At 34.5% G+C, this 19,252-nt stretch overlaps 1 protein-coding gene across 1 annotated transcript in view; it reads right to left on the bottom strand.

Moving 5' to 3' along the window:
* Positions 1-9,203: 9,203 nt before the first annotated feature.
* LOC143920534 (potassium channel subfamily K member 18-like) overlaps positions 9,204-19,252 on the bottom strand; it is a 116,768-nt gene continuing 106,719 nt past the window's right edge. The window contains exon 3 of the mRNA XM_077443444.1: positions 9,204-10,668. Coding sequence (XP_077299570.1) covers positions 9,854-10,668 — 815 coding nt within the window. The 3' untranslated portion in view covers positions 9,204-9,853. The remainder of the gene's footprint in view (positions 10,669-19,252) is intronic.

Raw genomic sequence — 19,252 nt, 5'->3', positions numbered from 1 at the left:
ATATTTTATATCTAACCAGGTACCAAATACCGTTATAGTTGAAGTGTTCTTTCAGTTGTTATATATTTTGACTATTTGGAATATATTCCGTCAAACCCACATAAGTTGATTAATATGGCGAATTACATTCCAACTGGTCAAAATATATTAAAACTGCAAATACAGTTCAACAGCTATAAGTTGGTACCAAGTACGATGGAGAGGTTAGGTTTTCGTAAAAACGTCACTCGACTAATAACTTGAGTTGGAAAGTTATATTTTTGTTTTAAACACATTTTTAGACTTATCATAATACAGTACTCATTGCCTTTATTCGTAATATCTAGCAAATATTTACGCATTATTGAATTCTAAAGCATTCGCCATAGCATCAGAGCTGTCAAAACTCAACTGTTATATTACAACTGGCGCAGATTATCGAAAGTGTATTTACGCTTGCAGATAATTATATATTATCAATTAGTAAATTATATTTTTAATTGAATTGTATTCGAATATGTATAGCCTAGAACGCCAGTCGGAATATATCACAACTGAAAATTCACTTCGACTGTACGTATTGTATGTAATTTTTTATTTCCAATGAAAATTTCATACATCAATGAATTTAATTCGGAATATATCAGATTCTGTTGATAAGTTGCACTAACCTTTAATTGTACACGTCTTGTACAAAACAGACGTATTAGAAGATGTGTAGATAAATTACAAAACACAGTTGAAAACGCGAAAAGAAAAAACAATTGAAATCGCGTGTTTTTTTTCAAATAAAAATCGATTTAATATAAAATTTTTGAATAAAATTAAGAATATGTTTGTTTTTTATTCAAAGCGTTTTTCTTTTGTTCATTTTTTCTTCAGTGAAAACTCGGCCATTTTTTCAGTTGTGATCATTGTTTTTATAATAAATAACCATCAATCGGTATAAATCAAAGTGTTTGTGATAATAAATTCAGTGCAGTTCAACGGTGAGATAAATCTGTGGCATCACACGCGTTCCAGTTCCAAACGTCTAAAGGTATGATTCACATCACATGGTATGTACCAGTGCTGAATTGAATTCTCCTATTTTAATTTATATTTTAATTACAAAGCCCACGCCATTGAAACCCATCGATACTGCGAAGATAATCGAAAGCAATTCCAATATCGAATATTGTCGTGAGGAAATTCTCGCCCTTAACGATGAACTATTACGAACGCGTTGCCTTGTATAAATATTATTCCGGGTTTCCGATTGTTCCGAGAGTTTTGCCCCCGGGTGTTAATAGCACCTGAAGGTGTTCTGAATCCTAACCGGGTCGTCGTCCTAAGGACCAACTTGGGCAATGGGACTCAATAAGATAAGATTAGGTCCCGTAACAATTAAATTTTTCCTTCAGCATACGAATTTTCGCAATTCTGTATGGTAGGTATACGTGGTTTCTGTTTTTTTGTTGTTTTTTTTTTGTTATTTAAATTTGTAAGCGCATTAGGCGATGTCCACACTGATAGCTCGAAAGTGACTGGTCGTTTTACGAGTTTTCAGATGAGACTTGGAAAATGGTGAGTCATTTTGAGGTAATCTTGGCGGTGATCTCTGCAAAAGTGTATATAAGCGTTTAGTGCTTCGGTCTATTTATCATTCGAGTGACTTTTTAATTTAAAATTTAGCTTTTTTCCCGAGATAATGATCCAATTATGTGAGTTTTTTTTTAAATATGTTAATATTAAGCTTTATACATACATACATATATACAAACATATACCAGGAAGGCTTAGCAGTTAAACCCCAAATGCGCCTTCCTGGTCCACATATTGATTAATACATGTAAATCTGAACAATATCTGACATCTATGGTCAGATATTACAAACATCGTACGATAAATAACAATGAATAACTTATTCATGTAACAATACTCAATAATCATCCATAGAGACATCTGTGGAGAAAATCTGGCGAAACCTAAGAGATAATAATATTAACTCTAGGTTTTTCGAATTGGATAATAATGCCAATTAATACAGGAATCGTTTCAAATCAGAAAAATTGACAAATTCTGATATGAAACGACCGACCTCGTCAAACCAAGGTCTGGCCAGCAATGAGATTCCACCGGGAAGCGAACTCGTAACCTGTAGCACGATAGAATACAAAATTTACCACTAGACCACACTGCTGGTTTTATATGTATGTATGCAGTATATTTTTATTTATGCCATAAATCGATATCATGGCTAATCGTATGTATGTATGTTCATCTCATACAGTTAGTGGATGATTTTAGCGATTTGGAGGTCTTGTTCTCAAATAATTTTTATTTTAAACAACACATAGACAGTAGTTTGCGGGCCACAAAAATGTTGGGATTCTTACTACGAGTTAGTAAACCTTTCCAGTGTGCGTTAGGGCTTATGATTCTTAATGAATCTCTAGTGTACGTAGCATTCTAGAATTTTCTTCCATTATATGGAGTCCTACTTATATGTTTCATTCATTGAAGATTGAGAGGATCAAAAAACGGTTTCTCAGATACCTTTATATGAAATTGTATGGTTATTATCATTGGCTATATCCTAGTGCTTTCCTATTAGGGGTGTTAAGCTTCAACTCACTGGAGTCACGTCGTGTTATGTTTCTGGGAAAGCATTTTTTGAAGCTATGAAATGGGTAAGTACACAATCCTTCAGGACCATAATAATATTTAAATTTTATACACCTAGTAAGTTCAGGGACCTGAGGAATCGTGTTTTATTTTCTACTCCTGTGGCTCGCACAAATATGTTGGCAATGTCTCCAATATCTAGAGCAATATATCTGCTCAAGCGGGTTGCTGGCGAAATTCAAATGTTTAATGTAGCTGCATTGAACTGGTTGAGTGGTTGTGGGGCAACGCCCGTGGTTGATTTTATCAATTATACATATCGTAGAGCACATATGTTTTATGTATGTACCTTTATTAGTGTTGTGATTATGTGACTAGCAATAGCGACGCGTTAGAGTATTCTGTAATGTCACTGTGGCAAATATGCTAAAAATAAAATAAAATAAAATCTTCTGCGTGCGCACATTAATACGGGAGGAAAAGCCTGTTCCTCTTGTTCCTGTTGTATCCTGTTCGCGCAAATTAAGTGAGTATGTACCGTTTATCATGCACCCTTTTTTTCGATCTTTCGACTTAAGATCTTTCGATTTTCGATCTTTGCCTTTCGATATTTGCGTTTTCGGGCATTTCACATTCGGGCCCGTCATGGAGACCGAATATTAATATACATACATATGTATTTGAGACGTGTAATTCAATAATAAATATGACTTTTTCATTATTTTTACTTTACATCACCATGGAAAGCACATTATGTGATTCATTTTGATATTGTTTTTCTGAATGAATTCTTTTTTATTCTCGCATTTATGTGTATCTACATATATGTACAGCGGTGTGATGGCAAATTAATAACTGGTTTTCTGCTTCTGCTCCTTTAAATGCCCCCTCCCCCAACCAAAAACACTGAAATATTTTGTTCTTCATGGATTAAAAATTAATAGTATCTTTGAAGTAATAGTAAGTAATGTAATTGTATAATATTATACGTAGAAAACTCGATAAATAGCACAACTAGTCAAAATATATTACTGAAAATACATTTCAACTAAAACAGCAGTTGAGACCAGGTTATATGGAATATATTCCAACCAGTCAAAATTAATTACAACTCGAAAATACACTTCAACTGTAACATATACACTGATTGCGGAAATTATTTTAAAATAGTTCATGTACTGGTAAAGTTGACATATAATATTTTGTATATGTATGTAGGAATGCTCTGTGTAATTTGAATATCATATAACGAGTTCATTTACCATGCTACAATTTGATACAATTTTAAGTCAAATTAATTAACATCACTCTCGTCAGAATAAATTTAGCTTGAAATGCGATTTATTTCCATTGTTTTTAGGCATTTTCGAATTAAATATTTGCGGTTCTTCACGTTTTGTAGATTAGTACTTGCATGTCATTGTCGGTATGTTTTCTTCTGGACCATCCCCTTTGTTCCAAGGTCGAAACGATTTAATTAAATTCTATCCATTGTGTGCGATGTCTCTTTGTGCGGAAAAAAATACCCTCACCTAAAACAAAAAAAAACCGAGGATAGGAAGGAGAAGAGTCGAAAAAACGTCGAGAGAAAATGAGGCGAGACGGACCTGAAAATTGTACGCAAATAAATTAAAGTTCCCAAAATCATTTATTTGAAAAGAAAACGACGGTAAGACGAATCTTTCAGGTGTCGCAATGCTAATTGCTGCCTCCCGTAGTACTCGTAGCACGTGGGCTTTCGCTTGAAAATTCATGTATTAATCTGCATACGCTAACTGCTTACAATTCCTCGGGGGCTTATGGTTGTTCTGGCCCAAATTCGTCATAGCAGTTGCTCGAAATGGCCAATTTTCAGCTTGAAGACGGTGCCATTAAAGTGAAACACTTGTTTATTGCCGATAGACTTGGGAGATTCGGCTAACGACCCCCCCCCCCTCCTCCTCTTCCAATTAAGGTTACGTGTTAACGATTCGTTGTTCGAAAGCTGTTGTTTTTTTTTTAAATATAGTACATACTTCAGCATGAAATTGTATACAAAGCAATATGCCATTCGTATGTGCGAATAAAAGCGTGGTGTAAACGTTTACTGCATTTTAAAACAAAGACGGAAGTTTTTATTATAAAAACATGTAAAAAATGTAAAATATATTTATTAATAGATCCAGTTGTGGCAAGATCAACACATTTTGAGGTAACACATTTTATAAAATAAATATTATAATATCAAAAAGCTAGTGGATATAAATATAACAGACAATGCTCTCTTCCAGTATTAGCCTACATATGTACTTATTATACATAGATATGTATTTGACAGTAGTATTATTATTTTAACATTCAGAAGGTGACTTTTTTCATGTTTATTCCTTAAAAAATATAAAGCACTCGTTCAGCTTCCACCTTGCAATTTTTTTATTGGTGCTTCAAGTAAAATCCAATATATGTATTGTCACGTTCCAGGGAGATATTTATTTAAATTTTAATTTACTACTTGGTTAACCAACCAAGTTTCTTTATTGTTATTAAAATGTTACAGTTATCTTATATTCTAGATATATTCGAAAACGGATAGATAGTGGAACTATGATTTTTATAATAGGAGACACGTAGAACTATTTCACTATAACTTTCGTTCACTTTATTTTGCTGCTGTGCTGATCGTTAATTGAGGACGCGTTCTCGGAGTATTTATGATGACGACTGTCACTCTCTCGAAGTCGATGGCGATGACTGCTCTCTCGAAGTCGATGGCGATGACTGCTCTCTCGGAGTCTTGATGGTGATGACTGACTGTCACTGTGGAGTCGATGTTGATGACTGACGACTGTCATCTTAGGAATCGATGGTGAGGACTACCTCTCTCGATGTCTTGATGGTGATGACTGACGACTGTCATTTGCGGAGTCGATGGTGAGGACTACCTCTATCGGTGTCTTGATGGTGATGACTGACTAATGCGATCGAATGGCGATCTATATAAATGATTTGTTATCTTATGGGCTGGGCGCATTCCTGTGTTATCTGAATATCCTATTACAGGAATTTTTATGGTTTTGTTATTCACGTATATGAGCGTGTGAAAAGTACATTTGATATTGTGGGAACTCAAGTGATAAGCGGGGTACATAACAGTATGTATGTATTAGTCATTTATGTAGTCTCGAAGTTCTCGCCAAAAAAAATATTGGATATACCAATGGGTGATCTAGGAGGACTTGGGATGATCAATCAACGAAGCGATGTAAGTCATCAGAGGCCGAATATTTTATAGTTGAATTTTTGATATTGTCCAGGATAGACTGCAAAGAAAAAAATGGTTGAGGGAATGGAATGAATGGAAATTTTAGATTATAAAATAAAATGGGATATAAATATATGTAGCTACAAACTAGCGTTGTATACGTATACTTTTTGATTAATTTTCATATGTTTTAATTGATTATGTGGCTTAATTTTATATACATATATGTGTATTATTAATAAAATACACGCGTGCTGAAAGTTTTGGCTTCCATCCTTGCTAATAATTACGTTGATTATAAAATCTATGCTTACAGGAATCAATCAAGGGTATTCTCGAAAATCACTTTAGCGTACGTATCAACTATTCATAATTAATATACATATGTACATACACCCATCGAGTAGATTATATACACTTACTCATTTACCTTTCGTAACAACGACGCCATAATTTGTCTCGGGACCAAAATAATATCTTAATATTTCGGCGGTGGAAAAATCTTTATGGCGGAGGCCCCGAGTGAAAATAAGCTGATTCAGTTTTACGGCGGATCGCGTGAATAAAATTGATCATTTGCGTCTTCGGGTTTTTCGCTGATTAATTACAGGCCGGACCGAAAGTAGCGTCGGACGTAAAAGCCGAAATGTCGAACCGCTCGTTACGAATTTATCGATGCACATAACGTTTACGTCCGCTTGCGCATAAAAACGGTGAATCTCCATTATGTAAAAGATTTTTCCCATTCCCTATACGCAGTATGTACGTATGTACTACATTTGTACGCGTTTGTACTGATATTGTATGTGTGTATATATATAATATGTTCAATCTCCACAAAGCTGGAATTAATTTTGATTTTATTATTTATGTGAGAATTTAATATTATGCCTGAATAGCGTAGGATTTTTCATTTTGAATGTGAAATTTACAGTCTGTGTATTATTTAGATGCAGTTCTACCTTTATTTTGGCCCACGCATACATTTTTCATCAGATGTTTTATACCATATACATATGTACGTGCGTATAAATTTATGTTTATATTTAAATCATAAAGAAATTGGGGTTTAAGTTTCCTAATGTAGAGAAAAAAAATATTATTAACTAAAATAATAGTAGCTTGGTATTTTTTCAATTAATAAATGTTTATTTAATTTAAAATAATAATAAAATTCTACATATTTATTACTATATTATTGTAAATAATTATAAAGAGTGCATGTGCGTTTCTTTATCTGCAATACTAATTTAAAGCTATCAATTTAGAACCACCAAATTTTGTATGCAGTTCATACTATCTCAGTACTATTTTTGTAATTTCATCCAATTCGGTTGAATTTCTCAATGAAATAATTTCATTTGTTTTAAAAAAAAATAATACTTTGATTAAATAACTTTTCTAATTGCAACAAATTTTCCAGCAAGGTACAATACTCTTGCTATATTTTTAAAATGCATCTTTATAATAATATAAAGACTTGTAAAAAAAGGATCACTGGTATTGAATATTATAATATATATACATATACATTTTTTTTCATTTAGTGTAAATATTGTATTTTATTTTAAAAATCAATACCACATTTATTTGACAGGTGGTCCCAATACGTCACATTGGTTATAATACAAATATATAATACAAGAATAACAAAAAGGATAAAAACATATCAAGTATGTAAGAAATATGTATAAAAAATGTGTTCGACCAACTCAACATATAATATGTAACCGGCATTGAAGAGATCTAAGGAATGTGCCAGCAAGTTAAGGAGCCGAACAGCTCTCGAGAGGGGCTAGTTCATGAGCATGTTTGTTCCAGGCCTAATGGGCAACAACATCTCATATTTTCGTAAAGCCCTGTGATTTTCCGGGGCTAAAAATTTTAGCTTCTCCAGGATAGGGGAATTGCGAATCTCCCCGCTTAATAATTTTATGAAATGCTACCCAAGAAATAAATATCTTCACTTTGCCAAGGAGTTGAACTTCAAATGTATGTGTAGATATGTATAAGAGTATACACCAACGTAATCAATAAAAATGTATGCAGATACTTACATATGTTTATGAAATAGCTTATTGAATACACTTTATGTAGTTTGTATCTCGCTTTTGATGTAAAGAGGAGAAAGAGCGTTGTCAGTATACGTTTTGGTCTTGACTTTCAATGGCGAGGAATAAATGGAATGTAGACGGTTGAGGACACCTGCAGTTTCTAGTTCCTCGCATTCAGTCCTTTCATACATTTTTAACGCGCTGGTGCGGCTCTGCAAACAGCGTTGTGTGCTTTATAACCAGACGTGTTCAGTCGTGTTTCAGGGGGTGGTCGCTGGGGTGGGTTGTATGTAAGAACGTTCTGCACACATCCGTATTTGTACAGGTGAGGGAGAGAAATAGGAGAGTAAGAAACGCCATCCCCCGAAAATTATGTAAGTAAAATTTTAAGTAAAAGTAAGTGCCGCATTGTACCACTGCACTACGACACTGTTGAAAGTTTCGTTCGTCGCACTCTACTTGCTGTGGAGTCGTTTGGTTCCATTGACCATTATATGTATGTACATATGTATAAAGGATTATTTATGGGGTTTGTATTATACTCTTGTAATGGTGGAGGGTCGCTTCAAGAGATGCCAAGTGTTGTTCGAACATCCTTCTTAATAGTGTATTTTATGTTAAAAACAACCGAGGCATAAGAAATAGGAAAAAAGGCTTATTTATAGTGAAAAAATGAAAGGCAGTGTTTTATTTTTTTCTATATAATGTATTCATATATATATATATATATTTTTATTTTGTTTTTAACAAACCATCAATCAACCCTCTGTACAATAATTTTTACCTAGTGACGGAAAGTTGTTTGAAAAAATCTAAACTCAGAAGTGGAAACAAGTCTCATTGCATTGATTTAAACGTATATTTACAATAATTAGTCCGTTAGGCCAGTTCATATTTTTTATGTATATGATAATTTATTATATATGATATTTTTTCGGAATATTTTAACGATATATAAATATTTACTAAATTTATAATAATAATAATTTTTTATTGAACAAATATTATAACAATTAAAAAGTTTTGTATATCATCAAAGCTATGCGTGAATATGAATGTCATTTCACAATCATAATAATATATGTATGTATGTATATATATACATATATATGTATATAATTAATATTCATATTTGGAAAATAAACTGTCGGCACAATAATTGAAATACGTAAAATTAAATTGGCACATTTTTTATGTTCAATTTTTAAATTTCGAATTTATTAACATGGAAATTATTGATCTAATTTTTAGCTATAAAATTTTTTTTCGTTGAGTAATTGAATAATATAAAAAAAGTTTTTTTTAATTATTTTTTCGTTAGTCTAAATACAATTTCCCATATAAAACAATTGGAATATATCGTTTTTGGCACTAGTCCCCAGTGTTCCATATAACTTTGTTTTCGCTATGAAGTTTTTTTTTAGAAATCAAACTCTCAGCCGGCACATCTTTGCTGTCACATAAAAACGTCCTCCATGTTGGCATTCTTCCTGGCTAACCCTCCAATCCCATGACCCACTTGATCGTCTTCGAATGTGACCATTTTGTCCCTGGTCTTGGTTTGGGTCGCGTCCACGCCCGCGTTGCCGCCCCTCGAAGAGCTAGATTGCCTGCCCGAGGACCTTAGGACCCCAGCTGCGGGTGGAGGCAACGGTACGGTGGAGACGTCACTCAAGATTCCAGTCAAATTGAATTCGCTGACACTTCTCGGCACGAAGTATTCGACGAGGGTCTCGTTGCCGCTCGATCTACGCATGGGCGTGTTCCTTTGGAAATTGGAATTCCTGTAATCGGACGCCTTCTTCCTCGGCAGACTGTTGCACTTTCCGGGCAGCATCGATCCAGGTGTGAAGTTCGGCGGGATCTGGATCTGAATCGGAACCGGCATTGACAAGGGCTTGGTCGATGAGGTCGATGCGCTCACCGCCGAGGAGGCTGTGGACACTGTCGTTTCCATGGGAGGGGGCCTTTGTCAGGACACTACAGACATGGATATGTCCTCTATGCCCTCCATCTCGTCCGAGTTTCTCGGAGGTATGTGGTGCTTCGTCTGTCCTCCGCAAGCTCGATTGAACTTCCTAACTAGCACTATTATCTCGTCTTGCACTAAATTGAAACACATAGCGATGACTGCCATACCGATCAGAATATAAACCGAACAAACACACAACGCTATATCCTCCGACTGTGCCGAAATACTACTAGCGTACTGTCCCGGATACAAGTCACCGAAGCCCACGGTGCTCAGGCTCGTAAAGCAAAAGTACGATCCCTCTAAGAATGTCCAATTTTCCGTCTTGTTGAAAAGCACGGCTCCGAGTGACATGTATATGACGATTATGATCATGCAGAGTGAGATCGGCACTCTGACTTGGTCCGGACAGCCCCTGTGGTAGAAGCGTTTCCTTTGGTAGCTGTCAATGCCGATCGAGGAGGGCAATCCGGCCGATGAGAGTGGACCTCCCAGTGGTAGGGACGTGTCGATGCAATCCAGTATCACTACGCTCTCGTTGCTCATTCTGTTCTCGTAGTAGCCCTTTGACGTAGCGTCTGGCAGGTGGTTGGTCGGTGGGCATTTGAAGTTTGGTTTCGGTCCTTTGGCCGGCTTCGGTTGAGAGTTGCTCTTCGGCGCGGAACGACACAGTTTGCTGTACAAACGGCGGAAGGATCTTGCCAGGACATCGCCAACCGTTGATAAATATACCAACATTAGGGGTATTCCTATCAGGGCGTACGCTATGGTCACCAGTTTTCCGGCTGGAGTCTTCGGTGTCACGTTGCCGTAGCCTGAAACGAGAAAAAAGAATTTTGAATTTTCAGTAAAACATCTGGAAAAGCGACATTGAATAGGTCAGAACTAATTTGTTAGATACGAGTTTAAAGCAGAAATCTCATTAGAATGTTATTTGAAGTATTGTTTAAGTACAACATTTAAAATACCACATTAAAGTTTACGAGAGGCATGTGGTATTAAATATAATATATTCGATCTGAAATAATTTCCGAATAGAAATTTTTTAATTTATCACATCAAACACTTGTTATGAATATGTTTACTAAATAGGCTTTTCGATTCCAAATAACCTACTTATGAAGTATAATTTAGTTCTTCCGAGAACATGATATTAATATTATTGGGGTATTATTTTATGAAGGATCATTATACACGGGTTGCCATACGCGTGTTGTATAAACAGATATTGTGGGAAATATATATAAATACACATGTAGGGTTGTATGTGTATATGTATATATATAAATTATAGCAATTTTTCAAATTGAAAGGAATTTCAGGGAAAAGTATAAAATGACCGCCTAAAGTCAAATTTCATTTTGTCAATTTCAAGTCGACGCAGTGACAGGCGAACGTATATATTCAAATTATTTTAATCAAGTTATTCAAACGCAAATGTTCGGCAATATTTTCTCTTGGGCACCGAGTGAAAGGGAGTGGCAGGGATTTTCCGATTTTTTCAAACGGCAAAGAAAAGTAAAATACATAAAAAAATTTCAAATAAATGTATCTGTATAAGAAAAACCGTCACAGTCAGGTTGAACTGCGAAAAATGTCCCCTCCATTCGTTGGTACACCGCAGTAATTTCGTAATAATATAATCCCATTTGAATAAGGGCCAACGGGGGAAAATTGACGACATTCTGTCTTTTTTCCAATACCACCATCCTCATCCCCCATTGCCGTTTCGACGCTTATCGAATATTTTAATATCGTATTTATACTCGAGGCGAGAGGAAGAATCGTGCTCCTTCAAACGTCTTAAAAAGAAAATCGTCCAATTTTTTGATTTTTTTTAAGAAATGATTCAAAATTTTTTTGTACTCTTATTATAACTCCTAGTCAATATAATTGGATGCCTTTTTCTTGAATTTATCTCACGTCCTCCTTCATATACGTCAAAGTCTTATAAATGAACAGTCCTATGTCACAATAAAATAAATGAAGTAGAATCGAATGAGCTTTATTCAATTTGAAAGGTATCGTTGAAAGGTATCGCTACGAACGTTTTTCGGAGAAGTCTTTATTTTTTCTCTTTATTTTTGGTCTCGTTTAGTTACGAGTATATACATACTTTATTTGTATGCATACATATATAATATATTCGCGAACTCACTGTCAAAATAGACAATTCTTGTTAGTAGTATTAATTCAAATTTATTTTTAGATTTAGAATAGTGAATTAGGGCGTGTCTTAGTGTCAGATTGAATTCCAAGGACTGTTGATGTTTTGTATTAAATTAAATTTATGTGTCATAAACAATATTCCGAGCATTTATCAAATTCCTTGATTTCGATTAAGCTGTGATTTATTGTATACAAAGGGGTAGATATTTGCTTATTGACTAATTTATACAATTTTGGATGTCTGTGTAAAGGAAAACATGGTATAAATAAATATATAGGGCAAATAGGAAATACTTGGAGTTTGCAGGGTTGTTTGTTGGATGCGTCCGCCCTTTGATTCTTTCCCGGGGTAAAGAAGAAGTTTTATCCCGAAACGTATTCATCTTGTTTTCACTTTTCGCCGTTTCTCTCTATCGTCAAATGATACTAAATAAACAAAAATCGATACTTTTTCCAAAGGGGGGAGGGTGGAGGGAAGAGAGCGAAGAATGTATTCAAATGACTTTCTTGTATACATAAGGAGGACAATTTGTATTGTCGAATTTGCCGTCTATCTATTTTCGAAAGAAAGAAGGCAGGAATAAGGGGAAGTGATGAAGTCTAGGGGTGTGAGACAAATGATCATTTCTTATTTCTCGCGAGGGATGCGCATTAATAGTAGCGTAATTTCGAATTTAACTCTTCGCTTTGTGTCGAAAATCGAAGCACTCGATGAAAATTCATTTTGGAAAGGTTCGCTCGGGTAAAGTATCAAAGAAATTTCCCAACAACAAAAAAAAAACGCGAAAAATATAAACGACGGTCGGCAAAAGGAAGAAGACGTAGGTGGGAAGGTTTGGGAAATATTCGATATAAGTTTTCGTTTTTAATTGGTTTTCGGAAAATGTTCATCGCTTAGATGGCGATAGCGGAATTAATAATTGAAGGAAAGTAATATTGGGCTCGGCGACGACAGGTAATCCAATATGTCTGGGCATCGGTATAAATTAATTTCGAGATGGAATAATTAGACGCAGCATTATGGAAATTAATTTTCCGATATTGGACTACTCGTAAATCGTAGGCACGCAATGTGGAAAACCTTCGATAATTTTTTCAGTGGAAAAATCTAATATGTGGTTGTTTTACAGTCATTATCATGAAATTATTTATAATTTGTTATACAAAATTGGGAATAAATCATTTTCAAATAAACCTTTACGTTCCGTCTCTAATCAATAGTCAATAATGTACTATTTCTAAGTAAAATTTTGAAATTTTTTTTAATCCTTTATAATAAAATGTGTATGTAGTATGTATGTATATACAAATATATATTTTACATATTATTGGTATGGGAAAGAGGTTAATAGGGGGCTTAATCTGGATATTTAACACCTTAAACCGGTAGGTTTTTATAAAATTTTCAAAAACGGTTTCGTTTTATTTATGTTTCTCAATTTTCTCCTGGCCGAGAAATATCGTGCGGTTCGGTTGTACAATGTACCATTTACATTATAATATTATGCAAATGTAGCTTGTTGCAGGAATTCGTGCGTAAAATTGTCGTTTTAATTCGATTGAAGGGCTGAGCGACGAAAATGAGGTACACATATATATGTACATATTTTGGGAAAATTAATTTGTTGGATTTTTCCGTTTCTCTCCTCCTGCCCATTTCGGTTCGCGGTCATGGAAAAGGGTTCATGGCGACCGGTCAGGGATGATGGAAGTTTCCTGAATCCCGACACGTTCAGGACGACGGCCAATTAAATTATTCCGGGCGACTGGGCCGCATCGCGAGCCGCATTTGCGGCTTCGAACCGGCTCCACCTCTTGCAGATAACAAATATGACATGTTTGAAAGATTTCCTGTTTTCGCCATTGCCTTTTAGTATTTCGAAATTTAGATCGGATAGTTTTTTAGGATTTTCGGCCGAGCGAGTGAAATAAAATTATTTTATATATTTTTTTTCTTTACAATGCAACGAGAGATATTTTATAGTTCGTCAACAATATTGTTTAGATTTCCTTCAATACTGAACAAACACAGTTTCAATCTTGAGTACATTCGACTATTTGCCCAATGCCGAATATGAAAGTATCCGAGGAGTACCGCTAAGAGATGTACATATGTATCTCTATTTTTAAAATATATTTCAATAATGCAAACTAAAGGCTAAGTCGAACGTATTTTGATTGAGGATAATATTTATTTACTTATTGAAAAATCAACAGGCAACAGATATACGTAGAAATGCATAAAAATAAAGAATATATGTCACAAAATAAAATAACATCGGAGTCCAATTATAGATTTTTATAAATGACATAAAATGGCACATAGAGACAAATAAATGAAAAAAAAAGAACAAAAACTAAATCATGACTAAATAGAACAGTACATGACTAAACATAAAGTGGTAATGGATAAAGATTATACATATAATAGAAATAGAAAATGGATCAATCAATCAAGACTCTCCTGATGGTAGTCCTGAATTAATGCAGGGAAATACCGAATAGATCAACATCATTCAGCCAGATAGGAATATTTAAGGGAATTGGTTTTGAAAGGATTAAGTGAAAAGAGTGCATCGTGTCTAAAATACCTAACTCGGATCCTGAAACCAACCTTACTCAGTAAATTGGGACAATCAAGGAAACCATCTAGGAGCTAAAAAAGGAATTTAGCATCAGTGAAAGAAAGATTGTTGAAGGATATGAGTTTTAAAAAATCGGAAACAGTAGTATGGGCGTAGATAGGAAAACGGAAGCGTGAGGATTTGATAAATTTTAGTTGGACTTTTTCATTACAATTAATATGGGATATTTAATATACGTATAACAAAGTAATACGAAAAGAATTGTATTACAAGCTTTGTGATCTATAATATTTAGCATATGTATGTATGTATAAAAAAAAATGTTCAAATACTTAAAATTTATTTTATTGATGCTTAAAATGTTATAAAATTAAAACGTAATGTATGTACATATGTATAAAAATTGCCCATAATTCTGTCGTATATAATATATCACGCTTTTTGTACTCATGCATTATTCTCGCGATTGATTACTTATACAGGATAAATGATCCACTTTGAATTTCGCACTGAGCCAAAAATTCATATTTTAAATTCGCCGACGTTATCTCCAGACATATGTAAAACAGTGTTCCACGTATAATATGTCGGGAAAGTTGAAAATTTATGCGAGGGTTTTTGAAAAGCGATCTCGATACTTTGGATGCCGTGGCGAGGTACGGACTTTCAGCTTTCCGGGGCATAAATCAGACGCCACTTTAGAGACCTCCTGTGTACGGAACGTCACGTGGATTTTTCAATAGATTTTTCCATTCCGAACGGTAAATATCAAAGCGCAACGCGGAATTGATTCGAAAAACGCTGAATATTGAAAAGTTGCCGGTAGTAATATACTATACTATATTTTATTTTATTTCAATCGAACATGTACACTTGCCTTTACAGATCGCTCTAAATAGACTAATGCAGATACAAAACATACACAATAATTCAACTGATACAAGCATTTTTAATACAATGCGAATTCATATAAACATCATCCACAGTGACATCTATGGAGACATATTATTGTATAAATTGGCGAACCTCAGGACGAATAGCTTGAGATTTCAAAGATATATTGGAAAGAAGATGCCAATTTACAGGAAACGTTTCAATAAAAATTAGAAAAATTAGCAAACTCTGAAAGGAAACGATCGACCTGCAGTCACAAACCAAGATCTGGCCAACAGCTACTAGTGGGAATCGAGCCGTGACCACTCCGCTCCAAAGCATACTATTTAATATGAAATCGCACGAATGTCTCCAGCATATTTCACGCATATTCCACTTTTCTTCATTTTGAGAAATATTTCACAAAACGTTAAATATAATGTTTTTCGTTTAAAAATATTTAAAGATACTGGTGTCCTGTAATTCGTTTAATTTACTCTTCCGAGATTATGGAAATATCGAATTAGAAGTAGTGATAAAAATATTTAATGTTTTTGGAACTGAAAATTGGACTTTAATTATGTTCAATTATAACGGCTCACATTTAAAATTTTAGAATAAGTTAAGCGATATTTTCGAGCTATATTTATCGCAGTATCTACAAGTTTTCTCGATCACAGCTTAAATTATACAATGAAACATTTTTAATCAAGGCGAGCAGCAACGTTTGCGCAGTGAGAAATTTTAATGGGTCGTCAAGTGATGCCAGGACTGCGATAAAGTGTGATTTTGAAGTTACGCAAATGCGAGATTGGTAGAACGCTAAAGGGGCAGATGTGGCAGGAAAAGCTGTAAATTCCCGAACGAAATGTGAATAAAATCAGCGAAAGAGGGAAAAACGACTCTCGCCGAGACTTCAAATGAAATTTACATAAGCGGTAAGTGGACGATAGTGGTTGGCGAGAGTGCAACCATCGACACTCATTAGCCGGCCAAGTGCCAAGATAAAATTGTTCCTGGGCATGCCACGCCGTGCCGCCTGTCTGTGAGAGGCTACACGTTTTCTTTCTTCTTTTCTCGGTAAGAATGTCGTTAACCCTCCGGCGACGTGTCGGCCAAGAAGACCGATGATAAGAGGAAAAATGTGGAAAAAAAATGCCCTAGGAACATTAGTGTTGAACGAAGTTGCGGAATGACCTTTTGTAATTTGTCCGGATGGGTTTTTATTGGTCTCGGTGGTTCAAAAATGGCGGTTGTACAGATATAGAGATCGCAAATGGTTGGAAGATAACACTTGTGTGAAAAAATCAAGATAAGAGTTGAATTAATGTAACGTTAATAAATGACATTAGTACAATGTATTACGATTATGTATGTATTACGATTTTGCATGCATTAGCTGTTTTAGATCTAAGATATTATTAATATAATATTATATAATGTAGCTCATTAGTCATGACGCTTAATTTTATTGCGTTTTAAGGAATGTGATATGTATGTATATAAGGTTCGGTGATTATTCCGCAAAAAGCGATCTCGCTGTCGTCACTAAAATCTTTATCATGGAACATCTGGCGCCCAAAAACTCCATGAATCGAAAGTAAATCACGTGAAATATTGTACTAACGAGAACTCGAGTGCCAGAAATTCTGTATTTGTGATTTTTGTGTATATATATATATATATATATATATATATATATATATATGTATATATATATATATATATATATATATATATATATTTATATATATATATATACATATATATATATATATATATATATATATATATATATATATATATATATATATATATATATATATATATATATATATATATATATATATATATATATATATATATATATATATGTGTATATATATATATATATATATATATATATATATATATATATATATATATATATATATATATATATACATATACATGTATGTGTTATATATTGTAGTAACTAAATTCTTGAATTTTATTTTTTGTCTTTTTGGTTTTTTGTCTCGAGATCTGAAAAAAGTAAAGAATCTTTGTGAGAAGAAAATTAATTAAGCGCTTATAAAATTTGAATTTAAATTGAAAAGTTGTGTTTTCGTATTTAATTCAACATTGATTTCTTGCGAAATTTAATTTATAGGTACATGTAAACCTCAAAGATCCATTTGAAACATTTTACAAACTGAAATATAAACTTATAAATTCATCACAGCTGTCATTGAAAGCTGAATTTGCCCCTTTTATGCAAATTTCGATTTTAGTTTCTAATGTTCAATGAAGTTTTACTAAAAACACACGGTCAGTCGGATTTCATATAGTATCGTTCTTAATCACAATGAAAACTGTTTTTATTTTGTTTTATATGTTATTTTACGCGTTGATAATTAGAGTGGTCCAAACTCTGCAATAGAATTATGCAAATTACTTATCAGAATTTATTATTATCCACACGCGTGTTTATTAAACCGGTTTATAAATTATGTAACAAAAGTCGCGACTAATTTAACGCTCTATTAGTGTTCCCATCGGAATAATACGTTACACATCGACGATTGTGTTGATTACGATCCTAGGGGAAAATGTTATGTGAAAATTGCCGCCGCATTAGGGTTAACGACACGTTCTTTTCTTTTTTTTTTGGACGGACTACTATACATAAATTGCGAGACTGACACCAGACACTTTCTGGAATCTTTTTAACCGTGTTACAAACTTTTTGGGAGCGACGGAGTTGGACTTTACGACCGGAACAAGGAATTGGGGATGATTTTATGGTCTTGTCTTGCAAGGAGGGGGGGGGGGAGGTGTTGGGTGGTGGAGGGGTTCGGGTGTGTCGGTTGAAACGTGTTTGGCTTTGGAAACTTTGAGACTGCTGTGTAAGTCGAGATTGTGTCGTGTGTCGATCTATCATTTTCGCATTATGTTGTTTCGTGTTACGATGTGGTGTTGTCGATTTTACGGCGTACGTTACGATACTAATGTCAAGGTATGATACGAAATTGTGGCACTTCGAATCAACGGATTGTTTTGTTGTAGTGTGAGGATATTATTTGGGTTCCGGATCTCTAGATCTCCGCTGGTTGGATTTTTTAAAAATATATATTTTATTTTACATATGTAGATATATGTATACCAGGAAGGTCTAACAGGTAGACGCAAATGCGCCTTCCTAGACAATTAATTACGAACATTGCAGCATTTTAATTACATAAATCGCTATATTTCGAGAGGCTGAAGAACACGAAATTCTTCTTCTTCTTCTTCTCAATGCCCTGTCCGTATCCAAACGTTGGCGATAACCTCGTCGATTATTTTAAGATAACCGCATCGGTCTTCAGCGGCTCGGAATAATCTTCGGCGTTCACATCGGTCCACATGCGCATGTTTCGAAGCCAAGACAACTTCTTCCTGCCAATCCATTTTCCACCTTCTTTTTTTCCCATGGTTATCAAACGGAGAAATTCATATTTTGGACCCCGTATCATGTGTCCGATGTACTTCATCTTTTTCTGCTTCATGACGGAAACAAGTTTCCTGCCTATCATGCCGAGGACAGCTTCATTTGATATTTTTTTGGTCCACGTGTGTTTTCATGCAGAAAAGGGCCTCTTGGGTACCCAAGCTTCGTCTGAACCCAAACTGCTCTCTGGCAATGAGTAAATTCTGCCCTTTATTATCCTTCAATGTGTGACTCATTAAGCTAATTATTCTGAAGTTGCTACACGTCCTTGCGTTACTCTTTTTTGGCAAAGGGATAAAT

The sequence above is a fragment of the Arctopsyche grandis genome, chromosome 12, assembly GCF_051622035.1.
Source record: "Arctopsyche grandis isolate Sample6627 chromosome 12, ASM5162203v2, whole genome shotgun sequence".
NCBI classification, from domain to species: domain Eukaryota; kingdom Metazoa; phylum Arthropoda; class Insecta; order Trichoptera; family Hydropsychidae; genus Arctopsyche; species Arctopsyche grandis.
The sequence above is the reverse complement of the archived record's forward strand: the minus strand, read 5'-3'. Positions and strand labels throughout refer to the sequence as shown.